Source organism: Bombyx mandarina, chromosome 19 (assembly GCF_030267445.1).
Source record: "Bombyx mandarina strain Sakado chromosome 19, ASM3026744v2".
NCBI lineage: Eukaryota > Metazoa > Arthropoda > Insecta > Lepidoptera > Bombycidae > Bombyx > Bombyx mandarina.
The window spans coordinates 7,566,977-7,582,054 of NC_143225.1; the positions used below are offsets into that span (position 1 = coordinate 7,566,977).

A 15,078-nucleotide genomic window follows, 5' to 3' on the forward strand; every position below is an offset into this window, starting at 1 on the left:
ATATTACTCATTTGTATGGTTTATGTTGAGCGCTGTATTATTGTAACATCAGAATTATATTGTGTTAAATATCCATTGATTTTAAACAAAAGATGAAATTTCACATAATTCAACTTATTGTAATAATCTGGACATATTTTTCAACTGTTTTGATTTAAACATTACTTACTTTACTTCGTGTATTTCAGATACCACAACTAGCCGTACCGAATACACTGCAAAACCAGTAGAGAGGCCGAAACCAGTGCGTCGTAATACGTTCACGAAAATTGAGGGTGATTTTACGACAGAAACCACATCGAAATCGGAATATGTCGATCATACTGATGTTGTCGAAAGAACAACGATTGTTTCTAAGAAAACTGATAATTTGATCCGAGAAGGTGAGATAGAATTTGTAACATCAAATCAGACAGATTTCACTGAAAAAAGCACTCCTATTGAACGACCACACAGGCGTCGTACCTGGACGAAAGAGGATTTCGAAAAATTCTACTCAACAGAAGATGTGCAGACAGTTTCAACTACACAAGAAGAATATAGGATCTACGAAGAAACCGATGTGCGACAAACTTATAAGAAGCCAATAGATAATTTGAAACCGGAAGGTGAGTTTGAAACTCCCAAACAAGACAAATGGCGCCCAGCTGAGCGACAAACCGCTAAAAAACCTGAAGATAACTTAAAGCCGGAAGGTGAGTTTGAAACTCCAAAACATGAAGAGTGGCGACCAGCTGAGAGACCTAAACAGAAAAGACCACAAGATAATCTCAAGCCAGAAGGTGAATTTGAGAGAAGACAACCCGAAGAGTGGCACCCAGCTGAAAGGCCCACTCAGAAAAAGCCCAAAGATAATCTGAAACCTGAAGGTGAGTTCGAACAGCCGAAACCTGAAGAGTGGAGGCCTGCAGAAAGACAAACCCCTAAAAAGCCTCAAGATAATCTCAAGCCTGAAGGTGAATTTGAAACACCCAAACCAGAAAAATGGCGTCCTGCTGAACGTCCAACTCAAAAAAGACCACAGGATAATCTTAGACCAGAGGGAGAGTTTGAACAACCTGAACAAGAAGAGTGGAGGCCTGCTGATCGTCCTAAGGCTAAAAAACCTCAAGATAACCTTCATCCAGAAGGTGACTTCGAAAAACGCGAACCTGAAGATTGGCGTCCAGCTGAAAGACCAATTCAAAAGAAACCGAAGGACAACCTAAAGCCTGAGGGAGAATTCGAACAACCAAAACATGAAGAATGGAGGCCCGCAGAAAGGCAAACTCCTAAAAAGCCACAAGATAATCTAAAACCAGAAGGTGAGTTTGAAACACCCAAACCTGAAAAATGGCGACCAGCTGAACGACCAACCCAAAAGAGGCCCCAAGATAACCTTCGACCCGAGGGAGATTTCCAACAACCTGAACAAGAGGAATGGAGACCAGCTGAGAGACCTATTGCAAGAAAGCCAAAAGACAACCTAAAACCAGAAGGTGACTTTGAACACCCAGAACCAGAAGAATGGCGCCCAGCCGAACGACAAACACCTAAAAAGCCCAAAGATAACTTGAAGCCCGAAGGAGAATTTGAAACACCTACACATGAAAAATGGCGACCAGCCGAACGTTCATTGCCGAAAAAACCAGAAGATAATTTACGTCCTGAAGGAGATTTTGAAATTAGACGACCTGATGAATGGCGGCCAGCAGAAAGACCGCAACAAAAAAGACCAAAAGATAATCTTAAACCTGAGGGCGAATTCCAACAGCCTGAACAAGAAGAATGGAGACCAGCTGATCGCCCTAAACCTAAAAAGCCACAAGATAACCTTCATCCAGAGGGTGACTTCGAAAAACGCGAACCTGAAGATTGGCGTCCAGCTGAAAGACCAATTCAAAAGAAACCGCAGGATAACTTAAAGCCTGAGGGAGAATTTGAGCAACCAAAACATGAAGAATGGAGGCCTGCAGAAAGACAAACGCCTAAAAAGCCACAAGATAATCTAAAACCAGAAGGTGAGTTCGAAACGCCCAAGCCAGAAAAATGGCGACCAGCTGAACGACCAACACAAAAGAGGCCCCAAGATAACCTCCGACCAGAAGGTGAATTCCAACAGCCTGAACAAGAGCAGTGGAGACCGGCTGAGAGACCTATTGCAAGAAAGCCAAAAGATAACCTAAAACCAGAAGGTGATTTTGAACACCCTGAACCAGAAGAATGGCGCCCAGCCGAACGACAAACACCTAAAAAGCCCAAAGATAACTTGAAGCCCGAAGGAGAATTTGAGCAACAGAAACCTGAAGAATGGAGGCCTGCTGAAAGACAAACACCTAAAAAGCCACAAGATAATCTCAAGCCTGAAGGGGAATTTGAAACGCCCAAACCAGAAAAATGGCGTCCGGCTGAAAGGCCTACACAAAAGAGGCCCCAAGATAATCTACGACCTGAAGGAGAATTTCAACAACCCGAACAAGAGGAATGGAGGCCAGCCGATCGTCCTAAACCCAAAAAACCCCAAGATAATCTTCATCCAGAAGGTGACTTCGAAAGACGCCGTCCAGATGAGTGGCGTCCAGCTGAAAGACCAATTCAAAAGAAACCGAAAGACAACCTTAAGCCGGAAGGAGAATTTGAGCAACAGAAACCTGAAGAATGGAGGCCTGCTGAAAGACAAACACCTAAAAAGCCACAAGATAATCTGAAACCGGAGGGTGAGTTTGAGTCACCTAAACCAGAGAAATGGCGTCCAGCTGAACGACCTACCCAAAAGAGGCCACAGGATAATCTTCGACCCGAAGGCGAATTCGAACAACCTGAACAAGAGGAATGGAGACCTGCTGACCGTCCTAAGCCTAAAAAGCCACAAGACAATCTTCGTCTAGAAGGTGACTTTGAAAAACGCCATCCAGATGAGTGGCGTCCCGCTGAAAGACCAACTCAAAAGAAACCGAAAGACAACCTGAAGCCGGAAGGTGAATTTGAGCAGCCGAAATCTGAAGAATGGAGGCCTGCTGAAAGACAAACACCTAAAAAGCCACAAGATAATCTGAAACCCGAGGGAGAGTTTGAGTCACCTAAACCAGAAAAATGGCGTCCAGCTGAACGACCTACCCAAAAGAAACCACAAGATAACCTTCATCCAGAAGGTGACTTCGAAAAACGTCATCCAGATGAGTGGCGTCCAGCTGAAAGACCAACTCAAAAGAAACCGAAAGACAATCTTAAGCCAGAAGGTGAATTTGAACAACCGAAACCTGAAGAATGGAGGCCTGCTGAAAGACAAACACCTAAAAAGCCACAAGATAATCTGAAACCCGAGGGAGAGTTTGAGTCACCTAAACCAGAAAAGTGGCGTCCAGCTGAACGACCTACCCAAAAGAGGCCACAAGATAATCTTCGACCCGAAGGTGAATTCGAACAACCTGAACAAGAGGAATGGAGACCTGCTGACCGTCCTAAGCCTAAAAGGCCGCAAGACAATCTTCGTCCAGAAGGTGACTTCGAAAAACCGAAACATGAAGAATGGCGGCCTGCTGAAAGACCAACTCAAAAGAAGCCGAAAGACAACCTAAAACCGGAGGGCGAGTTTGAGTCACCTAAACCAGAAAAGTGGCGTCCAGCTGAACGACCTACCCAAAAGAGGCCACAAGATAATCTTCGACCCGAAGGTGAATTCGAACAACCTGAACAAGAGGAATGGAGACCTGCTGACCGTCCTAAGCCTAAAAGGCCGCAAGACAACCTTCGTCCAGAAGGTGACTTCGAAAAACCGAAACATGAAGAATGGCGGCCTGCTGAAAGACCAACTCAAAAGAAACCGAAAGACAACCTTAAGCCGGAAGGTGAATTTGAGCAGCCGAAACCTGAAGAATGGAGGCCTGCTGAAAGACAAACACCTAAAAAGCCACAAGATAATCTGAAACCGGAGGGCGAGTTTGAGTCACACAAACCAGAAAAGTGGCGTCCAGCTGAACGACCTACCCAAAAGAGGCCACAGGATAATCTTCGACCTGAAGGTGAATTCGAACAACCTGAACAAGAGGAATGGAGACCTGCTGACCGTCCTAAGCCTAAAAAGCCACAAGACAATCTTCGTCCAGAAGGTGACTTCGAAAAACCGAAACACGAAGAATGGCGGCCTGCTGAAAAACCTGTTGTAAAGAAGCCTAAAGATAACTTGAAACCAGAAGGGGAATTTGAGAAACCAAAGCAAGACGAATGGCGCCCTGCTGAGCGTCAAACCCCTAAAAAACCTGAAGATAATCTCAGGCCTGAGGGAAAATTCGAGACTCCTAAACACGATAAATGGACACCAGCAGAGAGGCAAACACCTAAGAAACCCCAGGATAATCTAAAACCAGAAGGTGATATGGAGGTTGTTAGACGAACCGATTACACGGCAACTCGAGGTGATCGTGTCGATATAGTGAGACACGAAGATCATTTGAAAATGGAAGGAACCTTTGATATTCATCGCTCTAGAGATGACTACAAACGCATAGAAAAAACCGAAAAGGTGGTAATACAAAGACATGAAGACAATTTGCGCACTGAAGGTGAGTTTATTGATCTTCAAACTCGCAATGATTATAGTGCAACTAAAGGCGAGAGAGCGCCTGTTGTAAAACCTCAAGATAACCTGAAACCTGATGGTAAATTTTATAAGCCGGAGGTGGTTCCATCACAACCGGCTGAAAAACGTAAGCCTTTCAGACAAGTCGATAACATTACAATTGAACGAGATGTTGACTTACTTCATAAACAAAAAATAGAGCGACTCGATATTATTAGAAGAGAAGATAATTTGAAAATAGAAGGAGAATTTGTAGACATGAAGCAAAGAAATGATTACAATGTTACAACTGGTGAAAGAACAGCTGTTGTTCGTCACGAAGATAATTTAAAAATGGAAGGAAAAACGGAACATGTTCGTACCTCTGATACATATCGTGTTGTAAAAGGACAAAGAGTGAAATTAACTCGCAGAGAAGACAACCTTAAAATTGAAGGAATATTTGAAGATCACACTAGAAGAGATGATTATAAAATCATTAAAGGCGAACGGTCAGCTATTGTGTACCCTACTGACAATTTAAGGCCTGAAGATGAACAGAAACCTAAAGATGGTCCAAGAGTAGATCAAGAACCCAAAACCACTAAGCCATCAGATAAAACAAAACCGACTGATAAAATTAGTGATTCTCGACGCAAACCAGATGAGACAGATGGTACAAAAATATATGATAGTCCTCATAAACGTATTGATGATAAGCGTAAACCCACGACTGTACAAAAACCCGAAGAACAATTTTCAGAATCACTTCCCAGAGATAATAGAAAACCGGGTGAAACAGAAAAATCACAGAGACCTAAATGGAGTACACCTGAACGTCCCGATCAGATTAGACCAAAAGATAATCTGCACCCTGAGGGTGATTTTCAAGATAGACCTAAAACACAATGGCAGCCTGGTGAGATTCCAGAGCAAGTAAGACACAAAGATAATTTGAAACCTGAAGGTGATTTTGACCGTCCGTCGAAACCACAATGGCAGCCTGGAAATCGACCCAGTCCTGTGAAACCTAGAGATAGCCTTTACCCAGAAGGAGACATGAGATCACGCTCTCCGCCAAGATATACTCCTGGTGAAACTGCTACTCCGGTTAGGCCAAAGGACAATTTGAAACCCGAAGGAGATTTTGAACATTCATCTCGGCCAAAATGGCAACCAGGAGACCGACCGAGTCCCGTTAAACCAAAAGATAATCTTTACCCAGAAGGTGAAATGAGGTCGCGATCACCATCACAATATATTTCGAGTGAAACGTCGACACAGATAAAAACGAAACACAATTTGAAGACAGATGGCGACTTTGACAATTCATCTAAGCCAAAGTGGCAACCGGGCGATAGACCAAGCCCAGTTAAACCTAAAGATAATTTGTATCCAGAAGGAGATATAAGATCTCGTTCTCCGACACGATACACTCCAGGTGAAACACCGTCTCAGATTAGACCTAAAGATAACTTGAGACCTGAAGGCGATTTTGATCGTCCGGATACTCAGAAATGGGTGCCATCTGAAAAGTCTGGTCCTTTCAGGCCCAAAGACAATATAACCAGGAATGGAGAAATCATTAGAGAAGACAGTTACAAATCGAGTGAAGGGGTTAAAAAAATTGTAGGTTCAAAAATAATAACAACTCGGGATGACAATGTGAAATCACAGTTCAATAATCGTAAAACCACTGCTATCCATCAAGATAATAAAACGTTTAGCACGCAATCAGAAACTCACACAAAACAATCTCATACTGAACATTCTTCTATCAAACATGTTCACTCTGGGACCCATAAATATATCACTACGTCAGAGGATATAAACAATCGCACCACGTCAGAAGATATAAACGATCGCACAATTTCACAAAAACGACCCGAATCAACATCATCTTCGGATATCATTGAGAGAACTCGATCACCAAGCGTAAATGATCACAACGTAGTTCGATCATCAACGGATAGAAAAATTATAAACAAAACAGACATCAAAAACGTTACTAATGTTAGTACGTCTGTCAAGAAAACAATCAAACAAATAACGGAAAAGAAACTTAGAGGTGGTAAGTGGGTTACTGTTACAAGGAATGTAGAAGTAGATCTTGTAGCTGATGGCGAAAAAGGAGGACCAAGGAACGTACGTCCAATTCAATCTCCCAAAGATCAGCCGCATGATCAACCTTCTAATTTTAAACAGAACCAGAAAACTACATCAACAAGTCAAGATAAATCACAGCGTTACGACTTAGACACTAATAGACAAGATGTCACTAGCATTCGACATGTCTCCAGCGCTCAGAAAATTAACCAAGATACGGATAGCAATATTCGTCATCTAACATCAGAACGCACCGTGACTTCTAGTGACCACGGAATTACATCACACCAGCATACGCAGCAACATAAAAATATTTCAGAAAGTCACACCCATCAAACTATAGGCTCCACTACTTTATCAAGTAAAACTGATCAAAATACCTCTCATTACACTCAACATTCTTCTTCGGACAGCCATGTGAATAGACAATTGCGAGGAGAGTCTACACAGAGAGTACTAAGTTCTGACCAATCATCGGCGACAAACCAGCGTCACGTTTCAGAAAAACATTCTCAACATTCAACTATCGATAGCAATGTCAATAGACAAGTGAGAGAAGGATCTTCACAGAGAATTGTATCTTCAGATCAAGTCGCTTCCACAAACCAACATCATACTTCTGAAAACAAAGCACAGCGGAACATAAATTCGACAACATATATTACATCAGGAAGCCGCGTAGAGCAGAACGTCACATCTGCGCAACATTTAAGCAGTAGAAATCTTAGTGATAATGTAACTAAGACAAGCATTGAATTTCAAAGAGCAATGCACGGTGGTAATGATGCGAGCTATTCAACAACTGACAATTCTACTCGTAGTGGTCACCATAAGCGCACCTCCGATTTAATCACGGACTCTACTTCGACGAATTCAATTCTGCATCGCAAAGGTGTTTCTTCGGCCACTGAAGCTCATCATACCACCAGTACAGCGGCAGCTGCTCAAAGAAAGAGTATCGGCAATCTATCCGAACGTGGAGAATATATAAGCAATTCAACTCAGAGCACTGACAGAAAAAGCATCAGTTCCATGCATCGTTCCACACGAGACAACATAGGCGTGATTTCGCAACACTCGGAGAGTGACTCCCATCGCCATCAGATTAAAAGAGACGGCCAGTCAACTATGACAGTTGATCGTCAACCTAAGGCGGTTGTTCGAGACAATCTTCGCATCGGCGGAGAGTTTTATGGTCAGTCAGAAGCGCGTTACGGTAGCTTCTCTCGATCTGAACAAACACAAAGAACCGATAGGTCAGAACGCGTCGAGCGAGTAGAAAGAGTCGCCCGTCATGGCCATAACACATCGCATTTTGTACTGGGTGACGGTAACACAAGTTATAAGAGAGAATACACAGCACATGTGCACGGTGTGTGTCCAGCTACCCTGATCGAGTCTCCACGCACGCCATACAAGCATACACGAGACTCTCGAGAACATAAGTTCTACGCACAAAGAACGACTAAGACTCCACAGTGAAGTAACGAAAACTAACAGAAAGAGCATATTATTATCCCCATTCCTTTTTTGTTTTAAGATATCTAATCTAAGTTTCAAACAATGTATTTGTCATACATTTTATAATTCAAAATAAGCTATCCACACTTTTTTTATTTCGTTAGTCGCTAATATGTTTAACGTGCCTTATGATCAATTACTTGCCTACCATATTAATGTTACGCGCACGGTGTACGAGAATAATATTATGATTAACATTTTTATATAGGTTCTATAATTAATACCTACCTATGTATTTTTATTTTGTCAAACATTGCCATGTAATAAATATTTATAATAAATATAGTGTTTTATTTATATACAAAATGTGAAATCAGTTGCATTACTCCTATAATTAAACAAAAAAAACATACTATCCTAATAAAGAACCTACTCTTGTTTTTATTTGATATAATACATTTCTTTACCTGGTACAATTATTTCATTTTAACAAAAATAAAGTCTAATTCCAAGACAAAGCCCAGACATTTTGATATTAATGTCCACCAGAGACGTGTCAGTATCCAATTATATTGGAAGATCTACCTATTCTTTTCGATGTCGTGGTGGCTTAAAGCTTAAAGGAGACACCCGTTGTACTCTTATCAAAGCTTTCCAGTTGAAACGGTGCTTGAACCGTTATTTAAAACACTGACATCCAGGGAGCATATCGGCATTTGCATTGTCATGACTATGGACGCCGATAATCACTCAACTCCAGGCCCTGAGATCATTCGCCAATCAATCATAAAAAAAACCTGTAGTTTGAAATTCCCGACATTGTAGTTCATGAGCCACGATGAATTCAGTTCACGTGGGCCGTTAGTAAATCATCGAAAATAATTAAAGGATTTTAATATTAAAGAATTAATCATCGTAGTGTTGTTCAAAATTAATACGTAGTTAAAAATATTGATCCAACCGCCTAAAGCATCTCTAATCGAACCATGGCATCTGCCTAAATGGGGGATCCACACAGTTTAGGTACGCAATAAAAAAAATTTCAGAAATTACATAGCTTTATTTGTATCATCTTATGTACCTCGAAATATAATGTTTAAAATACCTAATGTAAAAATATTTCTATTATCGAAAATGAACGTTAAATTAAATATTGCAAATCGTATCTTCATTTTTATGAGATTCTTTAACACGTCGAATCCTTTTATATCTCCCTAAGTCGCCTACTGAGTTATGAGGCAGAGGACCAAATGCATCGTCTTCGTGATAACCAGGTGAATTTATGTATTTTTCTGAAGAAGGTTCAACTCTATCGTCACTGATTGCTGATTTATCCAAGTATTTATTGCTTTGATTCAAAAGCTGACGCTTATTGCGAGAGTCGCCACTAAGCATGAGCTTATCATCAATATTTTCCATGCCTGATAAAATTGTATCTGTGTCTGAACCAACGTTCACAGTCTCCTTTTGCGCATGGTAAATACTGATGTTACTTGGATCGTAAGATTTGGCTTTTTCATTACAATTTTTTGTGTTCTTTAAATCTGAGTATTCTAGACCTACATTGTTTCTTGACGATTCAGATAAGTTATCGAAGAAGCTCTCGTCATCAAATTCATTTCCTTCGTCGTTATCTTCGTCCTGGTTTTCAGCTTTATATGAAAAATATCCCATCTTGCCTTCAGGTAAGATTCCGGCTCCTCTTTTCTTAACAATTTGATTAGAATCTGTTCTTTTGACTCGAATACGTGGTTCAGAATATAGTAATGGGTTTTCGTCAATATTTGTATTCGGAAAAGAGTCTTCTAGAGATTGTAAAGATTGTGAAATTTCATCATCAGCTTCGATTTCTCGTTTAAAAGGTTTCATGTTTTGAGAATCGTTTTCAAATTCACCCAATGGCTCCGAATGTTCACTAATTTCAGAGTTCTTCACTAGCTTATTTCCGTTAGTATCGCTGTCATCTAGAATGGGATGAATTTCAGTTTTTAAACTTATTTCCGTAGCACTGTGCAAATTATTTTCACTATTAGGCTTTGTAGAATCTGCTAATGGTTGTTGATCATTGATTTCCGATCCAGCGTTTGATTCGAAATATTTTAAGTCGACAGTATTTTTTGCAGTCGCGACATCTTGTGCACTTGGATATTCAGCACTTTCACCCAGATTATTGCTCACACCCAGATCTTTATTGGATTCAGTTTCTCCACTGGATACATTGCTATCGTCTTCAGCGGTTATTTTAGTTATTTCCCTTTTAATAACACCATCAGCCGTGCTATTATCATCGATAAGTCTTTGTAGCAGTTCTTTCTTGTCTTCTGTCAAGGAGCTTAGAAGTTCTTTGAGGTCTCTTTCGGATAATTTCTTGACGTGTTCTTTTATAACTGTTTGTTCGTTTCCTTTACAATTGTCATTGGAATTGGCACTTCCTTTGGTTGCGTCTGAAATATTTTCTTCCTTTAAGCTTCGTGTATCTCTATTATATTCTAATATTTCAAAACCACGGTTTTCGTTGGTAATTTTGTCCTTGCTTAGACGATTATCTTCATAATAGCGATTTAAGTAACGATCTTGACTAAAAACGTCGTTTGATTTTTTAGCAAAGTAATTTTCTGAGTCGTCTTGTTGTTTGACGTAGGTTTTTCGTGCATTACTTTTTTTATTTGAAGATAAAAGGAACTTATCATTGTTTGAATCATAGTGTTCATTACCACGATATTCAACATTTTGATTATTAACAGTAAAAGGTTGACGGCCATTCGATATGTGTTCACGACTTTCATCGGACTCCATTTTGTTGAACACATCCTAGAATTTAAAAGAAATAATAGTAGTTAAACAAATATTACCCTTTTGTGAATAATAGTAATTTGATCATAACTGTAAAAAATCTACAAGTATATTTATATATTTTTATTTCTTAAGATAGATTTCCGCCTAGATTCTGCTCCAATTTAATCTATGATTCTGTGAATACTACATGAAAATCTGTTTCCCGCTATATGCGCGGACAAATAAACACACCGACAGAAAGGAAAATATTCTAAATATCGCCAGTTTATTTATTGATTACTATTATCAATAAATAAACTTTCATCAATGAACAGACACACCAGACTCTACTGTTTTGATTAAGATGAAATTTACCTTGAATTACAATCTACAATAAATAAGCCGAACGAATCAGCCACACTCTCCAGAGATTTTACAAGCTTAAGTAAATTTAATTTTTATTATTATTAGCGATGAAGGCAAGACAAACATCGCGATCCACTTGATGGTAAGAGCCGGGAGATATGAGATGCAAGATTGAATCTGTTTTTTTCTATCTGGTTATTATTCTAAATGTGTCAATAAAACCACGGCCTACCTAACTCTAAATCTCTCCTTCTCTAAACTGTAAACTAAAGTTTGCTTCGCGGTATATACCTAAATAGGGAGAATGGTCTACGACATGACAACATTTTACTACTGAAATTCGTGCTACGACACATTTTACCGGGACTATTATGTAAAGATTTTATGATAAAATCATTGACAAAAAAGTAAGCGATAATATCAGCATTGTACGTTATCAGATTCAGTGTGTGCTGAACGACGGTTTTCCATATAGCGCTCTTCGGACCGAATTGGTTGATGCAGTTTATCTTGATCACTTTGTTCCTGAAAGATAAACATATAAGCTACGTTGCAGGCCAATAGCTTAATTAATACAGCTTAAAGTGCCTAATAATCAACATTAACTTCTATTAAGTAGATCTAAATAAGCTTTAATAATAGGTATATCTAAATAAGGATTAGCAAGCTGAAGTGGCAGTGGGCAGGCCACATAGCGCGAAGATCGGACGGCCGATGGGGCAGAAAGATCCTCGAGTGGAGACCACGTACTGGCAAACGCAGTGTGGGACGGCCACCTACCAGATGGACCGACGACCTGGTGAAAATTGCTGGGTCACGTTGGATGCAGGTAGCAACGGACCGGCCGCACTGGACATCAGTTGGAGAGGTCTATGTTCAGCAGTGGACAGTAGACAGGCTGAGATGATGATGATGATGATCATGATGAAATAAGCTTCAAAAAAGTTTATTTTTTAGTATGTAAGTAATAACAAAATGGATGTTTTGCGAAGTCTTGATCTAGAGTGTTTTTTTTAGCTATTTTTGCCTTCGTATGTCACCTTATGTTGAATGGTCATAGAGGCTCGCGGACATTGGCAATGCAAGGGACACAGCCGATGCCAAAGTTGGTATTACCGTGATAGTAATTAAAATGTCTCATGTCTTATGATGAGTGACGACATTCGCGTTGTGATATCCATAGGCTCCAGTAACTATTTAATATCGGATAGAGCGTCCTTTCCTCATCTGATGCAGCAAATAATGCACAAATGTCACATCACACAAAAAAATAAAACCTGGTATTCTAAGGATGTATCGTCATCGTCAGAATTTGCCTCGTCAACAGCGTCGTTGCTGTACTCGGATTCTTCAAGATCACTAGAATATAATTAGTAGTTACATATATAAAATACCGTACATATAGGTTTTTATTCTATAATTCTCACTGCCTAATTATTAACTGGTGTATATGATAAATCTTTAATGATAAAACATAACTATGCATTTTTATCTGTTAAAGCAGAAAAGCATACGATCCAGTAGGTGAGTGGTCACCGATGCTCAAGGGCGCAATGCAAGAAACACACTTGAGTCACTACTGAGTTTTTAGAACTCTTCTCGAGCCTTGTTTAGACTTAAATAGGCTTATGCAAATATTATTTTAAATTAAAAGGGGGGGGGGGCAGACTCGTAAATAGATTTTCAGTTCCCCGTAAAACCATATATTTTAAATTTACAAACCTGTTTTCGTCAATTGTCATAGGTTTACATTGGAAACCTTTAAACAGACTACAAATAAAAATTAGCAATATTAAATAGTTCATTACTTGCATTTTCTGAAAATAGGTACGTGGCTTTGAAAAAATTAATTCCTATTGGATCTGTGCATTGACAAAATTTTGACATTTATGACATGACAAGTATTTGTTTTTAAAATTGAAATTAAAACTTTTTTCATTTTGACATAAAACTGAAAGAGTTCAAATATTCATACATTCGATTTAATAAGCTACCGGGAACTACACGCTCGAACTTTGTAACTTTTACTTAACTTTTTGTAACTTTTTATGAATAAATATATTACATACATACATACATAGATACAAAATTTTGTCAAAATCGTTTGTGTTTTGGGCGTGAAACGTCACAAGCAGTACAAAAACTGGTTAAGACTTTTTGATTCTACCACTAGAGTACTTCATTTGAATCAAATATAGACATATTTTATTTTATAGCCCTTACAGCATCCTGAAGGCATAAGCAGACCGTTATGACTGTCGGTACTTGAACCATTGTACCTTGGTTCACTTGCGGACTAACAAAAATAATGATAGCCTCGTAAATAAATGTAATGTAGAATTTCTATGTAATACTTAGAAATAATATCTTAGTTGAGAGGGCCTACATACTTGTTTGTTATTATTCTTTATTTTATTTTCATTGATGGATTATTATTATCTGATAAATAAATGAATTATTATTATTTTTGATGAAACTAAAAAACTTGGACGTATGATAAGCCAGAATGGAAAAAGAGGACATGCTGCGCAGACTTACTGGTAGGTAGGTACCACCGCCCTATTTCTGCCGTGAAGCAGTAATGCGTTTCGGTTTGAAGGGGGGGGGGGTAGCCGTTTTTCTTTTTTTTATTAAGCACTGATAAGAGCAAGAAGAGTGAAAGAAAGAATGATGATTTGATGATACTTAAACGCGTTTTTTTTCATGAAGCATTGGTCAGTCATTGACCATCATCCTTCCGAAGCGATGGTATAAGCCGCGCCAATAAAGAAACGAATCGAAAATGGCGTCTATGTACCTGCACTGACAGATGGTAGGGTCAACAAATAAAAAGAAAGATTGAAAGAAAAAGTTGTTTATTGTAAAAAAAATATAAAAAATCAAATGAGAATGTACTTTACTTAACTTTATGCCCTGGCAGAGGGGGGGGGGGGGTGTCTCATCTGGGATGCAACTTGCGTAGACACTTATGCTGCCAGTCATCTAAGTCGCACAACTCGAAAGTGAAAAAACTCGAACTCAACAACAAAGTCAGAAATGATAATTTTTTGCATGCAGTACGCGCCGTGTGCGACGAGACAGCAATAGTTTAGAGTGAGAGCGCATGATCGCCGCCGCCATTTTAGATTAGTTTCTTTATTGGCGCGGCTTTACTTTAGACATTAGACGGCTTCAAACGAACCCTTATGCCCGTATCTTTAGACGTTTCGTAAAATAGTCCTCCACTCTAAACTCATCCGATGATGCTCGAATATTCCTCCCAAACTTACTCGAGTTTGGTATTTTTATGCCCGTATCTTTAGACGTTTCGTAAAATAGTCCTCCACTCTTAACTCATCCGATGATGCTCGAGAATTCCCTCCAAACTTACTCGAGTTTGGTATTTTTAGTCGACCATTACAATATTCCTCTTCGATATAGCGAAGGCGTTCGACAAAGTCTGGCACAACGGTTTGATATACAAACTGTATAACATGGGAGTGCCAGACAGACTCGTGCTCATCATACGAGACTACTTGTCGAACCGTTCGTTCCGATATCGAGTCGAGGGAACGCGTTCCCGGCCCCGTCACGTCACAGCCGGAGTCCCGCAAGGCTCCGCCCTCTCCCCGTTACTATTCAGTTTGTATATCAACGATATACCCCGGTCTCCGGAGACCCATCTGGCGCTCTTCGCCGATGACACCGCCATCTACTACTCGTGTAGGAAGAAGGCGTTGCTTCATCGACGACTTCAGACCGCAGCTACCACCATGGGACAGTGGTTCCGGAAGTGGCGCATCGACATTAACCCCACGAAAAGCACAGCGGTGCTCTTCAAAAGGGGTCGCCCT

General features: G+C 39.9%; 2 protein-coding genes across 2 annotated transcripts in view; one reads left to right on the forward strand and one right to left on the reverse strand.

Moving 5' to 3' along the window:
• Sdb (SAXO downstream of blistered) overlaps positions 1–8,445 on the forward strand; it is a 35,638-nt gene extending 27,193 nt beyond the window's left edge. The window contains exon 4 of the mRNA XM_089735444.1: positions 189–8,445. Coding sequence (XP_089591570.1) covers positions 189–8,125 — 7,937 coding nt within the window. The 3' untranslated portion in view covers positions 8,126–8,445. The remainder of the gene's footprint in view (positions 1–188) is intronic.
• Positions 8,446–9,186: 741 nt separating this feature from the next.
• LOC114244339 (uncharacterized) lies at positions 9,187–11,125 on the reverse strand. The gene has a single exon (XM_028176102.2). The coding sequence runs from the start codon at positions 10,898–10,900 to the stop codon at positions 9,251–9,253; it is 1,650 nt and encodes a 549-aa protein (XP_028031903.2). The 5' UTR covers positions 10,901–11,125; the 3' UTR covers positions 9,187–9,250.
• Between the last annotated feature and the right edge of the window lie 3,953 nt (positions 11,126–15,078).